Source organism: Alexandromys fortis, unplaced genomic scaffold (assembly GCF_014885135.2).
Source record: "Alexandromys fortis isolate MF-2015 unplaced genomic scaffold, M_Fortis_MF-2015_v1.1 scaffold_51, whole genome shotgun sequence".
Taxonomy (NCBI): Eukaryota; Metazoa; Chordata; class Mammalia; order Rodentia; family Cricetidae; genus Alexandromys; species Alexandromys fortis.
In genome coordinates, this window is record NW_026067925.1 from 7243384 (window position 1) to 7261587 (window position 18204).

The 18204-nt window shown below is 39.4% G+C and overlaps 2 protein-coding genes across 2 annotated transcripts in view; both read right to left on the bottom strand.

The window, feature by feature from the left end:
• Positions 1-2043, bottom strand: part of LOC126502027 (kinesin-like protein KIF28) — a 47530-nt gene extending 45487 nt beyond the window's left edge. The window contains exon 1 of the mRNA XM_050142788.1: positions 1223-2043. Within this exon, the coding sequence (XP_049998745.1) occupies positions 1223-1306 (84 nt within the window). The 5' untranslated portion in view covers positions 1307-2043. The remainder of the gene's footprint in view (positions 1-1222) is intronic.
• A 155-nt stretch (positions 2044-2198) lies between these two features.
• Ahctf1 (AT-hook containing transcription factor 1) overlaps positions 2199-18204 on the bottom strand; it is a 55534-nt gene continuing 39528 nt past the window's right edge. The window contains exons 31-36 of the mRNA XM_050142787.1: positions 17164-17258; positions 14603-14793; positions 11495-13235; positions 5333-5451; positions 3449-3525; positions 2199-2646 (exon numbers count right to left, since the gene is read on the bottom strand). Of these exons, the coding sequence (XP_049998744.1) occupies positions 2451-2646; positions 3449-3525; positions 5333-5451; positions 11495-13235; positions 14603-14793; positions 17164-17258 (2419 nt within the window). The 3' untranslated portion in view covers positions 2199-2450. The remainder of the gene's footprint in view (positions 2647-3448; positions 3526-5332; positions 5452-11494; positions 13236-14602; positions 14794-17163; positions 17259-18204) is intronic.

The following is an 18204-nucleotide window of genomic DNA, read 5'->3' on the forward strand; positions in this document are numbered from 1 at the left end:
GCCAGTCAAATTGGTGCCATTTGCAGATTCATGAGCTGGGCTCAGGCAAGAACAGGACAAAAATTACCTCTAGGTTTTTGGTCCCAGCTTCGGAAAGAAGCAAAAAAAATAAATAAAAAATAAAAAAATCAACTAGTCACTTACCCTTTATTGATTTAAAAATTCCTAGATTTGTGTGTGTGTTTTGCCGGATTATGTGCATGCCTGGTGCCCATGGAGTTAAAAGAGGGTACCAAATGTCCTGGAACTGGAGTTATGGATAGTTGCTGGTCCCCATGTAGGTGCCCTTAACCACTGAGCCCTCTCTCCAGTCCCCTGAATACTTCCCTTTAGAACCAGCATTTTCTGGTAGTTGTAAAGCAACAAAACTCACTGGTTACAGTGGGCAAAGACAAAAGGCGGACAGCAGGTTCCAGTGGTCACAATGGGTACAGCGCAGTTCTCTACCTGGCAAGCTCATTACAGCACAGTATCCTCTCTCTTCCTGCAGAGGGGCTTAGGCCTGGAGGCTTCTCATCTGTGTGGTATGGACAGTGCAGGATGGGACACAGCCAAAGGGAAGGGGCGGCCTCATGTACTCCACAAAAAGCTATAGATTTGCACACAAACCCATTAACACTGTGGCTCTGCATGGTCTCACGACTTAGGTCTTAAAACGTTAATTCTCCTACTGTATGCTGTGTGGGGATCACGTGTCCACACGACAAGACCTACTTTTATGAAAGCAGATACACTTTTTTGAGTGTTTTTGAGACAGGGTTCATGTAGCCCAAGCTGGTCCTGAATGCCCAACACAGCCAAGGATGACAGCTTCCAGTCGGCTGCCTCTCCCTCCTCATGCCTAGTTTGACAGAGTGCTGGAGAGTCACCCTAGGGTCCACACACGGTGGGTGAGCACTCTATCGACTGAGCTACATCTCTGCCCCAATACACGTATGAAAAGCAGACACCACACATTTCTATGTACCAAACTGCATTGGCTCAAATAATTATTAACTTGACAGTATTTCTCTTGTCAGTTTTTTTATTGTGCTACTTGTACCAAGGAATGAAATTATTTACTAAATTATGCTTAGATCTTTGTTATTCATTTGACAAATTCATTTAAATAAGTTCAATATTTCATAAATGACAAGCAGCTTAAATACAAATTCAGGAACTGTTATTAAAAATGAATAAAATCAGGCAGTTATTGTCACCAAGGCAATGGACATGGACTGACCTGGCTGAAAGGCCGCACGCGCACCGCGACTCTCACACTGTCCGTGCTCGGCACAGGCGTTTTCCCCATTTCCCCATTATCCATAATGCTATTTGATAGAAAAATAACATACAAAGCACACTGCTACGCTCCACACAAAAACACCCAAAGCTTAGCTGACAAAGGCAGTCTGTTTCTAGGTATCAATTATTAAGGGTCCATTCATTACACTATCAATTACCTGTCATAGATTATTCAACAACACTTATTTATTGATGGATTTCATAGCCTCCATCGAGCGCCATAACTTGTGCACACTCACACTGCAGAACAGAAGAGGGCATCTGTCTCTCCTTCCACATCTACTCACACTCTTCCACTCTCCAGATCTGGGCCTGAGGTCCTTGGTCATTGCAGTTTTAAACCTGAATACTAGGAGGCTTCTGTGATTCTGTAGCTTGCACAGCGTGGGTGTCTACAGTCTGTCCGGGCTCCTCTTCTCAACGCCAGGCACACACCAGGTGGACTGAGTATTCACATTTATTTCTCAAATCCTTTCATGAGGTTGCTAAGAAGCAGTGAACCGGTCAATCTAACCTGGATAACTAGTCTCTAAATTGAGAGACAGGATAGTCTTTTAAGTTACTGAACAAGAAATGCCAGCATTATAGTTAACCAATGCATTACTGGAAAATTACTCTTTTGAGGTAGATTACACAAAATTTGTAAAACTATAAAGAGGCAAAATCACATGCCCACAAACCAAATTCAACACAGTGCCAGGCAAAGCCCAGGAAAGTACATGTGACGATTAGAAATCTGAGGAACAGGTTCAAAGTGCATAAATTATAAAAGAGCAACTTTAAAAAATAACCAACAATCACCCTCATTTAAGACTGGTTCTCTATCAACAGAGAAAGAAAATGGACAAATAGTAGCATATAAAATCACGACTAAGACAGAAATTCCCTCTCAAAAATCTAACAGACACACAGTGTATACTTTACAGCAGTTTATTTAACATCCCAATAATAAGCCATATTTACATATCATATAAACGTATGAAGTTTTATAAAATGCCTGGACTAGAAGAACCATACTCCATATGGAGCTACTTTACTTATTTACTTGTTTACAAAATTGTACAATTTATATAAATTATTTCCTTTCAAATTAGGTGACCTTTAATAACCCACACAAATACTGATGACGCCACAAACAAGTGCATGTTAAAATCTTGGGCTAAAAATTACAGCATTTTCCTACGTAAAATTTGCTTTGGAAAGGAAGACAGCTTCTTTTTGCCCCTTCCAAGAGTTTTTCCTGCTACTTCTGTAGTTTTTCTTCGTTTGCTGATCATTCTTTCATCAACTGGGCTGGCCAAGGGAGATATCAGCTTAATTTCCACAGGGGGAGGTGACCAAGAACTTTCTTTCTCCGTGTTTCTGAAAGAGAGATACCCTCAAGTAGGAGCAGGCACAGCGCAGCACTCTGCAGAGAGGTGAGGGCTAAGGGCAGGCAAGGTTAAGGTGTCAACCCCACAACCCTTACCGGTATGTGCTGACATACTCATATATGGCCGTGTAAGATACTACTGTGCAATGTCCTATGGTTAGTTCATGGGAGGAGAGCCAGCAGGCCAGAGAACTTAAGAAATTCCAGTGCTCAGTAAGAGAGGTAGGAGGACAGCTGTTGAGTCTGAGGTTGGCCTGCTTTACCTAGCAAGCTCCAGCCTAGCCAAGGCTACATGTTCTAAAGACCCAGTCTAGAGAAAATCAAAAGGAAATTCAGAACTCAGCTGTAGGTGTGTAGCACTGTGCCACCGAACAGATGGGTGGGATGGGACAGTACTCAAAAACAGTAGCAACTGGTGTGTGTGTGTCCATAAACAAAGACAATTTTACATGTGAGCAGGGTCATTAGTCAACTGCATCATATTTATTAATTTGTATGTTTATTAAATTTTCCCACGCCTAAATACAACAGAACACTGTCAAACAAACAGGAACAGAATACTGTCAAACAAAAATATCTAATTTGACCACAGATGCAGTATATTGCTAGCAGGAAAACAACAGTAGACTCTAAAGTTCTAATTCCTTACTAATCTTCTCTCCCAATCACACCCAGTGGACAACAAACTATCTTTAGGCCACCCCGCAGCACTGGGCTCTCTCTACTGGTGCCAGGCATGTCTGAGAAGCCCCTAGACAATGAGTGGAGAGACCACAGAGCACAGCTGCTTACCTGCTTGCTCTCGTCTTCATGGTCCTGCTTCTTTTTGCTTTTTGTTCTATGACTTCTAATGGTTTAGGATCACTCTCCTATGGATTAAAAATTAGAAAATATAAATTGTCTAAGCAATTAAAATTTTTCTGTTTTTAATTTCAAGACAGGGCTTCTCTGTCAGTTTCTCTTTCTCTGGCTGACCTGGAACTCACTCTGTAGACCAGGCTGGCCTCAAACCCAGAGATCCACCTTCCTCCCCTGAGTGCTGGGGCTAAAGGCATGCAACACCTAAAGTCTGATTCTAAAAGTATCCTGTTTGGTCCACACCTTTAACCACAGCACTTGGGAGGCGGGGGTAGGCAAATCTGAGTCTGAGGTCAGTCCACTATACAGAGCAAGTTCCTGGTCAGCCAGAGCTACAGAGAAACCGTTATTGAGGAAAAAAAAAAAAAAAAACCAAACCAAACCAAACAAACCAAAAAAATATCCTGCTAGAGGAGTCAACCATCTCTGAAATCCCTAGGTCCTAGAAAGCCCTCTTGCTCCCCAAGACTTGTCACAACCTCACTTGGAATGCTCCCACTGTCCACCTCCCTGAGCTAATACAGCTTCAGCTCCAAGTCCAGGCTCTCACCATCTTGTAGGTGCAGGGTCGCCAGAGATGGGTTTTTTCCTTCCCAGAATACTTTGTACAGAAATTACCCGACACCTGTACATGTCTTGCTCTGTAGCCACCACCCAGCCATGCTTCTGAATCCCTGCCTGCTGTTGCCTTTTCTGCCTCCATCTCCCTATACATGTAGAGGTACTTGAGCCAAGAGACTTTATTCAAACTAATTACTCATTTTGTCAATTAAACTGCATTTTAATCAATTATTTTTGTTGCATAGTAACTAGCTCATGGAATATAATTTAATTCATGCTTATAAGTAAAAACAACTGACATTTAATCTATGAAAAATGTCTATCTTAAGGCTGTGTACTCAATTCTGAAACTTTCTCTTTAAGGATACTCTTTGAATGACATATCTTACATAAACAACCAGATAATTTTGGGGTGGTCTCACTACACATCCCTGGTTGGCCTAAGACTTCATATGTAGAGCAGGCTGGAGCTGAACTCAAGAGAGCTGCCTAGGTCTGCCTTGAGCCATGGGATTATGGGTGCATGTCATCGTCCCAGGCAATCACCTGAATTTTAAAACTGTCATTCTAATGGGTGTCTGGAACAACACACCATAGATCTGTCCCGAAGGTAGTAAACAGAAGTTTCGTACTTTTAATATAAATGCAAATTACCTTTCTTCTTTGTTTTTGAAACAGGTTTTTCTGTGTAGCTCAGGCTGTCCTTACACTCACAGAGATCCCCTTGCCTCTGTCTCCCAAGTGCTGGGACTAAAGGCATGCACCACCACCAGCCACAAATAACCTTTCTTAAATAATAATTTTTTGTTTTTTTAAATTTTATGTGTCTTGAGTATTTTGCCTACATGTGTACCACATCCATGTCTGGTGTCCCAGGAGGCCAGAAGAGAGCACTGGATCTCCTCTTCTAGAAATGGATGGAGCTGGAGGCTGTGAGCTGAAAACTGAACCCGAGTCCCTTGCAAGAATAGCTAAGTGTGCGTAACTGCTGAGCCGTCTTTCCGGCACACATGTTATCCTTAAATAAATTTATTTTTCAACAAATTTTACTTAGGAGAAATTCACTTAAAATTTTTGCAATCTCAACACTCAGGAACCCGAGGCAAGATCATGACTTTAAGATAATCCTGAGGTATAGTGTCAATCTCAAATAAACAAAACAAACCAGAAAAATAATAAATATGCACAGTGGATGTTTATATATATATGTATATATACATATACATACATATATATTTTTTTTCAGGCATTTCTTACCAGTTCATCTAGAAGCTTGGATGTGCTGGACACATTTTTCCTCCTGGTTCTCAAAGCAGGAGGGGAGACGACAAACTGAGAAGATAAATCTGATACCAGTTCTTTCAGCTGGGCAGCAGCTAAAGACAAATGGTAAACAAAACATTTACCTATAACTATACATGGTTTAAAAACAATGATAACATAAGGCAATTATATACACTACATCAAAAATCTTGAAGCAAATGATACACTAGAAAGAAAAAAAAATCCCCAACCAAGATAGTACAACATATAAATTTATTACCCATGTCGGCAGAGAGAAATGATGTAAAAAAATCCCATTATCATTATGTCAATCAAATGTTCATAAATATTTTAGGCTCCAAACTAAATAATTGCCCCCACATAAAGATAGGACTCCAGGCAGTATAAACTATTCCTATTAGTTTGACCCTCAGCGCTCCTCGGCTACTCTCAGGAAAGCATGAATCCCATGAGAAAGTGTGAGTCTTAGTTTCTAGATGAGGTTTGTATTACACAGCAAATTTTGTTTGCAAGAAAAGACTCACTTTAAAATCTCTTTCTAGCTACCTTATTTTGAGCTACTTGGTCTAGTCAAGCAGGGGCAACAAAAAAGTTCACATCAGTAAAGCAAAAGGCTAGCTGGGTTGTGGTGGTGCACACCTTTAATCCCAGCACTTGGGAGAGGCAGGCAGATCTCTGTGAGTTTTGAGGCCAGCCTGGTCTTCAAGAGCTAGTTCCAGGCTCCAAACCAATACAGAGAAACCCTGTCTCGGAAAACCAAAAAAAGTTAAGCGAGAGACAGTAGGCTGTAACACAGATGGAGACTAGTTTAAGAATTGATTTGGGGGAGGGGCTCATTGGGCCCTACCCCTCCCTGAGGTTTTAAATTGATGGGGGAGGTGGAGATAGTTTTTACCCAGTGGTGTAGCCTTTGGTAATATGGTGGTCATGTTCCTGCAAACCACTTTCTAATTGAATCACACAAAATAAAAATAAAAAAGTAAAACAATCAGGGGAACCAGCTAAGAGAAAGGGGAGAAAAAGGTAAGGGAGGTGGGCTGAATATGATCAAAATACATTATGTACATATATGAAAATGATAATAAAATACTTATGTATAACTAATACATGTTAATGACATCTTAAAGAGAAACTGACTCAACATACAATTAAAAGTATGTACATGCTGACTCTACTTTGAACCTTTGAAATAGCGTCTCCCTAGCATGACACTGTGACTGTGGAAGCAGCGGTGCTGTGTGCCACTCAGACATTACATGCTAGAGTTTGGACTCACTAGCAGTGCCTCAGCTAATACAAAATTGATACAGACGACAATGATTTCAGTGTTGTGATGAGAAGATCAGAACAATCTGATGCATATAGCAAGAGCTTTATAAACAAGAAGTCTGTAAAATAGGCAGGCACACAGACTGGTTGACCAACATCAGATGTCAAATCCTGCTATTGTGACTCTTGCTGGACAAGAAGGTCCAAAAGTTTCAGTGGAGGTAGAGGCAAGAAAATGACAAGTCTGGGGCCCAGCTGGCCCGATCTTACCTCAAACAAAGCAAACGCTACCACTACTCACCAAACCAACAAAAACCAACCCCAACTATGACTCTATGTATTCTTGTGCAGAAGTTGTGCATCTATGGATGTCAGAGGACAGGCTTGGGTGCTGGTCCTCAGGTGTCTTCCACCTTTTGGTTGACATAGGTCTCTCACTGGAACTTAACCACAACTAAACCAGGTACAGGAACATCCTGTCTCTGCCCCTGCATCTCACCACTGTTGGGTGTGTGCACCATGCCAGCTTTTTGCCATGGATCGTGGGGATCCAGACTCATGTCTTCAAATTTGAGAGTCAAGTGTTAACTGGCTGAGCTATCTCCCCAGCCCACAAAAGCCATGGCTCTTAACAAAAAAGAAAAACACTGGCAGCACCTGACATCCTCACTTCCAGCTTATAAGAGGCAAAAATTTCACTTCAGGCCACTAATGGTGAGATACCCTTCCTACTGCTAAAAATACAAATCTGCCCGATTTCATAATGCTCTTTCTAGGTAGGCCACCGGAACAACTTTGGCTTTCTCAGAGCACCTCACAGTCCACTAAGTTTTCCCATTCATTTCTTGGGACTCAGAAGAGAAATTCAGTATCATGTATAAAAATGTTTGGCCTATTCACTGTTTCTCCCACATGCCTCTTTTAGGGCATGGACAAAACTTTACTATATTGTGAGACAATGCTTCATCTTACCTCTTCAAACATCTGGCAAACACTTTGACAACCAGGACTAGTTAGGATTAACAAACTTAAATTACAAGACCAAAATGCAAATCCAGTATTGTGCTGGGAAACAGCTCTCTGGGAAAAGGCAGAAAAAAATGTAGCTCTGATTGGCAACATTAACTACTTTTTGTGGTCAAATGATTCCATTATGGCCAACTTCAAACAAAATGAGACCCTGATTCTCAAATGCTTTATGTACAGTACCTCCACCTACCTAATAAAAGGTACCCATTTTTAACACAGAAAACCTCAAAACATGAAAATATCCCATAGGAAGATGTTTAAACACCTGTGGAATATTAGTGAGATTAAATGCCACATGTGACAAAATCCAAGCAGACCCCAAAACCACAGTGCCATAAATACTTAGGGTTTTGAAGACTGATTATCTGGAACCGAGGACTGGGGAGGTGGCTCACGGGTAAACTTGTGTAAGCCCAAGGACCTGAGTTTAGAGCCCCAGTGGTCATTTAAAACGCTGGACAAAGTGCTAAGTGTCTATACTCCCAGTGCTGGGAGGCAAAAATAGCAGGATCCCAAAGACTGCTGACCAGCCAGTTTAGCTCCAGGTTCACTGGAAAAGCACCTAATGTCCATCTCTGCACAAGGCCAGAGAACCCGCTCAAATGCAAACTCTTCCATGGGTACCTGTGAAAGATGATGAAGTAAGGGAAATGCACGTGCTCATGAAACCGCAGTGTGTGTTTTGATACAGGGTCTCGGCACTGGGACTACAGGTGTAACATGCTTGGCTTATTCTGTTTACTCTTTAAGCAAAGAACATTTATGACTGCTAAGATCATCCGTGTACTAGAAGATATGTTTTATTATCTAATTTTCTATAGTAGATGTGTACTATTTTTAACAGAAAAACAGCTATATAGAAAATTATGTTAAGATGACAAATAACTAAGATGTTATATTATTCTAAGTTAGCATAACAAAAATGTTATTTCCTATACTTTAAACTCTAGAGAAAATACAAATATTATTTAACAGCATTTTACCAATTTCACTGTTTTCATTTTCAAACTTTCTTTTTTTAGCTTTGTTGCTTTGAGCCTTTTCAAGACAAGGTTTCTCTGTGTAGCCCTGGCTGTCCTGGAACTCACTCTGTAGACCAGGCTGGCTTCAAACTCACAGAGATTCACCTGCTTCTGCCTCCCAAGTCCTGGGACTAAAGGTGTGTTCTACTATCACCTGACAATGGAAGATTTTTAAATGGCTTAATGCTGAGAGCCATTATCATTTATTACAGCAGATCACAATTAATATTCAAGGTGTCAACTCACTAGGAATAACTTCTGATGGAGGAAATTCATTCTTTGCAAAGCCTGCAAGAAATACACACTCCGGAATATCTTTTGCTTCTGTCCATAATTTTACATGTGCTAAATTGTATTCTTTCCCTAGTGGCTATGGGGAAATCCCCAGTCTGTATTCTAATGTATATCTCATGAATACTATCCTGATCTACTGGGCATCTTTATCTGTAGATTGTCAAGAAGGTGGCTCCTACTTAGCTGTATTGTCTAATTGATATTAATAATGTTAGCCCATACAGCCTATACAGAATTTTAATGAATGAAATAAATACAAAAAGATGCTACCCAAGTCAGAGGTTATAAGTTTCCATTAAGAACTATCTTGGAACAAAGCTTAAGAAAACAGCTGCCAAGATAGCTATATACTTATCAACTGATATAAAACTTCAAAGTAGCTTTAGATCAGACCAGGTGCCTTGCTAATTGGTTTTAAGATAAACTATTTGCAGAAAAAAACAATCTTATTTACAAGGACATGTAGCCAACTGTCTGATTTGTTGAGCCAAGGTAAATAGTGAGAAGCAACTTAACTGCAAGGCCAGAGGACAGTGATTACTTCACTGTACAAACTCTTGCCTAGGTCTTACTGGCCTTTGTTCAGATTCCATAAGAAAAGATTCTCTAACTGAACAGGGCTACAAAATATAAACTAACTTCATAGCCAGTCTTCTTTTTTATGGTCAAGGGTTACATGCAGAACAAAAATACTTTAAGATTTAAAATGCTTTTAATGTCACTGTGCCTTGGTGAATGTCTAGTAGGCTTATCTGTGCTTGTGCCCCACCCCCTGCCCTGCAGCTTGGGTTGTGAAGGCCTCTCAGCTTGGCTCTGACAACACAATTTCTCCAGTTCGAGAAAAGTCCGGCCTCTCCGACCACTAAACACAAAATGTTTAAGATGTTTATACACTCAGAAGTATAGGATATAGCACACAATTCTTATTTCTTTTAGTCTCCTTAGTAGTATAGTTTTATAAGGCTACCTCTACAGATAACAAGGATTTCTTTTGTAGCTGAGGGCTGCAGCCACTAATTAGAGAGTTAACTCGAAGAAAGTGCTCTCTTCTTGCTGTCTGACAGGTTATCTGGATTTACTGCTCTGTGAGTTGTTGGAATGACTGTTTCTTACCATTTACTCAGGAAATGGTATGTGACCTTCGATGTAGTATCTGAAAGATTGTGTGGGTCTCTATCAGCTAAAAGAACAAAGAGAACTGGCAGAAACTTGAGGCAGAACAGACTCCAACATCAAAGACTGAAACCATCGGGAAAGTGTGTGTTTGTTCCTTTCTCCTAACCCCCTCAGATATGGATTTCTCTTGGATGCAGTCTAGGAGCTGGCTCTCCATTAGTCCACGGTAGCTTATTTTCCACGTGGCCTGGTGGCAACTACACAGGCGTTGCCTTATACATTACAGTTCTTAAATGAATAAAGCTATCAATTGCTTTTCTGAAATTCACGTCAGGAGACAATCATATATTGTATGCCTAACTGTAATTACTAAAACGAACTTTATGAGGTATTACTCGAATTGACACCTACACTAGTCTGAGCCTCTTCCTAGTCATTCTCTGGACATTTGTACAGCACTTCTCCCACAGAGGTTTGACTACCACAGATACCCTCTATACCTACTTCTTACTTGATGTACAAGAAGAGTTATCACCCTTGAGAAAATGCTAGTTTCATCAACCATGTGACATGCTCATTAAAGACAATGAGAAGTTATGCATGAGACATGGTAACAGTGAGTACAGACTTATTTCTGTCGATCTGGCCATAGAATGTTGATAATTGCCCACAAAACAATTTGGATCTGTGGCTATCACTGGGATATAAGCCAAAAGCTATGGTACTTCAAAAATAAATAAATAAACAAAAAAGAAAAAATAACGATGATTCTAGGCCACATAGGTGGCACATACCTGTAATCCTAGCACTTGGGGAGCAAAAGAAGGAGGATCAGGAATTCAAAGTAATTCTCAGTTACACAGTGAGTTCAAGGCTAGCATGGGCTACAAAAGACCTTTCTTTGGTCCCCCCTCCCCTCAAGTTTTTCTAGACAGGGTTTCTCTGTGTAGCCCTGGCTGCTCTGGAACTTGATCTGTAGACCACCAGGCTGGCCTTGAACTCATGGAGATCAGCTGGGATTAAACTGTGTGCCACCATTATCCAGCTCAAAAAGAGTTGTATTTGAGGGGAAACAAAATTAAGTCACTTAGATATAAGGGCAGAATGAAGAGAATAGAACAAAATAAAGCCTAGGTAAAACGGACTGTTGGATACAGGAAGCCAGACAGAATATCTCTGGATAATCTTGACTCTGAAGATCAGCTAGGAAACAAATGTTTAGATCAATTTTATCTGAGAGTTTATTTTTTGGGGGTGGAGGTGTTGTCTCTTAATTATAAACATTTTTTTTTCTAAGGAAAAGCACAATGCTTCAAATCGAATAATGAACTCAAATAGTGCTTTTAAACTACCAGATATTAGGCTGTGCATTCTAAATAAGGTAACAATGAGTAAAATGAGATACCTTTTACTTTTTTTGGATCCTTCACCAAAGGAGGAGAAAATGACGGTTTAGCTTTGGGTTCGGAAAAGTCCATCAACAACATGTTTTTTCTAGACCTAGTCCTTGTGCTCCAGGAAGATTTAGTCAAAGTCGCAGCGGCAAGCAATCTTTCTTCTTGGTCAGCTGGCTCTTTGTCGGTTGTTTCAGTCTCGAAGTCTGATATTGCTGGTAACGGATCTTTTTGGCTTTCATTTGCAGACTTCTTTCTAGGCCTTTTATTTGAGGTCATCACTATAGCAACTTCCTCATTTGGCACCAAAATGGATTTTTCTAAAGTACTCACATTTCTCGCTGGGGTGTTCCGTGTAGATCTTCGGACACTTGGAATTTCTCTCTTCTGGGGGCTTGTTTGTCCCTCAACATCCTTGGAGCTGCCATCTTCTAATGGCACTACCTTCCTTGGTCTACCACGTTTCCTAGGTGTGGCTGGGATATCAAATTTTGTTTGAATCGGCAATTGGGATGAATCAAGTGTAAGCTCTTCTACCACACTCGACACACTGACTTCTCCTTGTCTGACCCTTCTTCGTTTTAGAGGCAGCTGTTGGTCACTGGGTTCCTCCTCTTGTTTATATTCCACATTTTGAGAATCTTCTAAGTTAGCATTCCTCATCTTTTTGATAGTACCACTATGGATTGCTGCATCACTAGTGTTTATATCTTTTACAATTTTGGCAGTTTGTCCATTTTCTATAGATTTCTTAAGTCTTCTCAGAGTCCCTTTTCTAGCAGATGAGAGTTTGACTTCTGTTCTAGAAGGTGTTATTTCAGGGGCTGGCTCCGGCGGATCCTGTGGCTCCTGCTCTACAGCATCAAGGCTTGCTAGTGTGCTTTGGCTAACTTCCCTTTTCTTCCTTCCTCTCCTAGGAGTGAGAGAATTCTGAGAGGCTAGCTGGGTCTCAGATGCTACGTTTATACTGGAATAGGCACTGTCAGAAGACCCAGGAAGTTCTTTCACTTTCCTAGCTTTCTTAGGAGTAGCAATTGCTGAGGACTCCTGTTGTTCTGATGTGACATCCAAGTTTTGGGCATGCTGCCTTCTTGTGCGAGTTCTACTGGAAACCATATCATCACCCTGGCTGGTGTTTTTAGTCTCGGCACCTGTTTTCTGTATAGTCTTCAGTGAAGATTTTGTTAACGTGGAGGAACGTGTAACCTTTGGGCTTATTAACACTACCTCTTCATGAACAACCTGTTCCACTGCTGCTGAAGTTGCTTCTTTACTTCTCGTATCTTTAATTACATCCAACAAATTTTCTGCAATTGCCACTTTAATTGGTTCAGGCACATATGGTAAAGTCTCTACCTTGTGGGATTCTTGGTCACCTGTTATAGCAGATGGCAAATCTGTAACATGTTCTTGATTATCAGGTTCAGCTTGGGACACAAGTTTTTCCTTGGTTGCTACGTTAGCTGCTTTTGATAATGGATTCATTGCTGAAGAGTCACTTGCCTCAACATCTCCTTCTTCACCTTCCAATATCAAGGTAAAGTTGCTCTGGGCCACAAAAAGTTCCCCATCTACTTCAGCGATATCACATTCAGCAGAGTCTTTATCGTCAGGCATGTCACAAAACTGACGCTCAATAGTATCAAAATTATACTGGAGTTTAAGTGTTCCTGAGGGATACAACTCATTAAATGAAATGCTCTTGACTTCTTCTTCTGAATTTTGAGCTTCAGGTTTTTCATGTTCAATTTGCTAAAATAAATTAAAGGTAAGAAACTAGTTAATGAACTATAAAATACATTTTAACCTAAAGCATACAGGATTTTAATGATGATCTCATTGTGTGTCCATTTTACAATACAAACTATACTTATGGCATATGCTAATGGGTTTACTTCATGAAATATTCACTTAAGAAATGAAAACTCAGTCAAAATAACTACACAGAAAAAATATTGAGATTACGGTTGGAATTAAATTAGAAATTTCACATTTCTTTAGTTAAAAAGATAGTACTAATAAAATTTTGAAAATCACTATGTTAACAATTCTAAGAAAATTAAAGACTTAGACTCTTAATCCAAAACAAAAAAACAAAAAAACTTAGAAAGGAAATAACCCCATACAATAATTCCCCAAATTACCTAACTATCCACACTTTTCTAAACAGCATGATCCCCATAAGGTTGAAGAACGATTCACCTACATAAGCTCCCTTGGGCTAGACTCAATCTTCTTCCCTTTGCTGGGGTTGCACAAACCATGAAATTCCTAAGGCTGTCAAGTTCAGTAACTCTCCTGTAAGGGTTTGGTGGAAGAAGGAATGGTCCTTGCATTTACCTTTTGGTAAGGGAAGGGGAGAAAAAGGAGGAGGTAGAGAGTAACAGAGAGATCTCCTGACCAAGAAGGAAGACATTATCACCCACCTAGACAAAGACATTTTCCCACTCCCCATAGTGAGCTGATAGGCTGGACACAACCTAGAAGTGAGGAGTTCTGTTACACTACACCCACATTTGTTAGCCTCTAGACTGAAGAAATAGGAAATTTAGTGTCATTTATTTCAGGGAGAGAAAGCTTATAAAGATAAATGTGGATGGATTTATAAATAATGCCCCCAAATTCCACACAATTAGATTTCTATAAGCAATTAGAATGATTAGAAGAGTTGGCCTTTAATTTTAAATTCATTTACTGAGAGTTCCCTTGATAATGAAAGGGATTTGGTAAGATTTTATGAAAGCAGAAAGTCCTATCAAGCAGTAAAGAAACTCAGTGTCTTTCTCCCACAGAAATGCAGGAGATCCCGTTTGACTATTTTCATTTATCACACATGGACTCTAAATGTCAATAATCACTATGTTCACTAATAGCTAAAAAAACTTTCACTTAAAGCAAATAAGCAAAAAAAAATTGCTAAATTGTCTTAAAATAATCATTTGTTTTTTTCATAAAAATCAATCTCTTAGAAATTATGCTGTTTTATATTCCAGAAAGTATTTATATATTTATTTTTTGAGCAGATCTTTATGCTGTTGTCAAATGAATACACTAAGTGATTATCTTTAAAGCCCAAATAAATGAAAACTTATAAAGCATTAAAAAATTAATATTTTTACATGAATTTCTTGAGTATCAGGAGGACTGACAGAAACTTGAGGGTTTTCTTCTGGTAAGCCAACATGTACATCAGCTTCTTCTATTGCATCATCTTCTTTTAGGTTTAACGCTAGTTTCTGATCAGAGGTAACAGGGCACTTGGAGGCAGCGGGCCCAGAGCTTTCACCATCTTCAACCATATTGGCAACAGCTGGAAAAAACAAACAAAAAAGTAACTTCTTACATTCCAAAACCAAAACCTTGATTCATATAATTCAGAAAGCAACAGATTATCTAAACTTGAGAGTATCTGAATATGGTGTCAGGTTTGTGACATCTTCAGGAACACATATCTGTGGGTCCCCATTTTCTTGGACAGTATCAAGTTGAAATAATATGTACACACTCCCCACAAAGGCAAACACAGAAGATAAACTTCACACTTGAAAATCACACTGGCCTTCCTGAATTGGAACCCAATCCTTGCGAACGTTTACTATGATGAAAACTACTCTAAGGGACTCAGATGTCTAGAAAACCAGTCATCCTCACTGAGTCAGCAGAATTCTACAAGAGATCTGCAACCTGGACTTAATGGACGGTGTCTTCTTTTGGGAGAAAGCACTCTAGTAAGTACAGACGTCTTCTCTGGCACTTCTTAAGTTTATGGCCCACATAAGAGGAAATCCCTTTCATTTTTCTTTTAATCTAAGTTTTGTATGAGGCTTGGAATCTGTGACTGATACAAAACACAATAACCTCAAGGGGGAAAACGGTGTCTATATTTAGCCTAATTAATAAATACCCCTATACTTTTTTAACACAGTGGTGTTTGTATCCCTAGAATGTAATTATTTAGTGCAACAAGAGATGATTCATACCCATCTTTGGCACCATAACTCACCTCCCCCTCTCAATACATGAAGCACATCAACCATTATGGGGGAAAAAAGCCCAATAAAATACCACAAGTCTGTGTGTGGTCTTTGACCCTCTAAGCTATGTCTACCCAAAAGAAATATGACACCAACTAAAAAATAATGAAACAATAACAAAAATACCGTGATCAAGTGTTTAGCAAAAGCTAGTTAAACTTATCATAGAACATCCTCATTCAATGACAGGTACAATATTAAAGGACAGGCTAATATGTGCATTACTGCTATGGAAAAAGTATTAAATATTCTAAAAGATTTTTGTTGAATAAAACGTACTGATGATGTAATGATATTCATAATAGCAGGTAGCATGCACTAGTTTTCTAATGAGTGCCAAACATTACTCTAACATTTCACATGAAAATAATATTCATCAGACAAAACACACCCAGGAATAGCTCAGTCAGTACAGACCTGAGTTAAGAACCTGAAGCAGTCTCAGCTAGATCCTGCCAGTTCTGCAGTTACATTGCTATCTTCTCTTTCCACACACGGGGAAAAACAACAAAGTTCAGGAAGAAGACAACTTAAATTGGTAACAGAGCCTAAAGAATCTGGCTTTTACTTTACATGTTGGGAATTTCCACCAAATTATTTTACAATAAACATACATCACATTTCACATTCTTTTTGTTGTTTGCTTTAGAGATGGGTCTCTATATGAAATAGTCCTGGCTGTATTGGAGTTACCATGCTATAATATTTTGTTTGTATTCTGACAAATAAAGCTTACCTGGAGATCAGAGAAGCAGCAGCAGCCACTAGACTTCTCACCTCTCAGAAATCTCAGACCAAATGGGGCAAGCCCTGTCTCTACGAATCCTCAGACTGAATGGACGAGATCCTGTCTCTCTATGCCTTATATTCCTGCCTCTAACTCCCTAGTGCTGGGATTAAAGGAATGCACAACCACTGCCCAGCTAACTCCTAATCTTCCTGCTTCCACCTCCCTAGTGCTGTGATTTTAAAGGTGTGCGCCACCACCACTTCCTGGTTAATTAGTGAAAGCTCTGCCCTCCAAACAACCTTTGTTTGTCAGAACCAAACAAAATACCATAAAATCCAGAATGGTCCAGGATTTATAAAGTACTAGGATTAAAGGCATGAGACGCTATGCCTAATGCATTTCATATTCTTAATCTTGGGACAAAATTATCAAGCTTGCCCCATATATTACTCATACTATGATAGGTCAGGAGGGGTATGAGCTCTAAACCTGGACAAACCCATCAAAGCACAGTGTTAGGAAGATTAAATGAGCTGATAAATGTGAAATGTGTCTGGGAGTAGATATTCCATGTCTGCTTCCCTTGATCTGACTGAAACCCCCAGAGTAAAAATACCATGCTCTTATTTGTTTAAAACAAACTATATTAAAAATTTTAAGTACTTAATATATTTATTGATTTCCTGAATACACTGCTATAAACGGGTGATTTATTTTGCTATTCCTTCCTGTTCCAAAGGAAAGTATAGAAGGGTATGTGTCACCATGCTCAGCTGAGATTCCTATTCTTAAGAGTCTCTTGATATTAGAATGTTTTACTCCAGGGAAGCTGGCCAGAGGAGAAGAATTGAGAAAAGAAAAATCTAGTAATATTAAGTAGTGAAGTCTTGATTCAAAACACTAAAATGATACATACATTCACTGTGGTCTGTCCTGACTGTGGAGGTTCGGCTTTCAACAGACACCATTCCATCCAAAACTGCTGTCTTGAACCTTGAGGTGGGGGTTTTCCTTGAGAAACAGAAATGCACACTTGAGTGTATGAGACCCACATGTCCCACCCGCTTCCTTTCTACTTGCTACTTTGTTACAAAAACCAAAACCCAGAAGCCACTATCAAGCACAGCTAAGGTTTTATAAAATTTACAGAGAATTACTGTTGTACTTGTTTTTCTTATTTCTTTCCTTTTAATTTTGAAGTAAAAGTATGGTCTTAAAAGTACAAATAAAATGATTTCTAAGTGTCAGTACATAAATTAATTTCAGGCATTTAAAAATAACCAGTCACTATATTTTTCAAATAAACCTATCAGGTGTACAGGATTTCCTACACCTTGGTGGGTTCAGCATCAGCTAACTGGAACTCTTAAGATAAATGACTCAGAAATATATCCTGGCAGTGATCTGTTACTGGCTTTTCTCTAAGTCCCAACTAAAGCATGGTGAGTCTTTTTGTTTGTCTTTGTTTTTTTTGACACAGGGTTTCTCTGTGTAACAGCCCTGGGTGTCCTTGAACTAGCTCTTGTATACAGACTAGGCTGGCTCGAACTCACAAAGATCCGCCTGTCTCTACCTCTTGAGTGCTGGGATTAAAGGCATGCACCACCACCGCCTGGCTGCATGTTGAGTTTTAAAGAGAGGACAAACACTATATTCCCAAGAAAGCAGTTTCTGACGTACATAAACATTTGTAGATGTTTGAGATTATCTTGATAACAGTATTTATAGCAATGATCGTTAATACACAATAAATCCCCACAACCTTCCCGATAAGTTTACTTAAAAGAAACTAGCTTGCCAAAATATTAAAATTCATCTAGATTCTCATTGAAAATAACTTTTCTTGATATGATCATCTGTGTTTTGATTTTTCTACTGCCCATTAAATCTACTGACATAAGTAACATTAACTTTTATTATAATGAAAAATTACAAAATAAGTAATTAAAAAAAAACC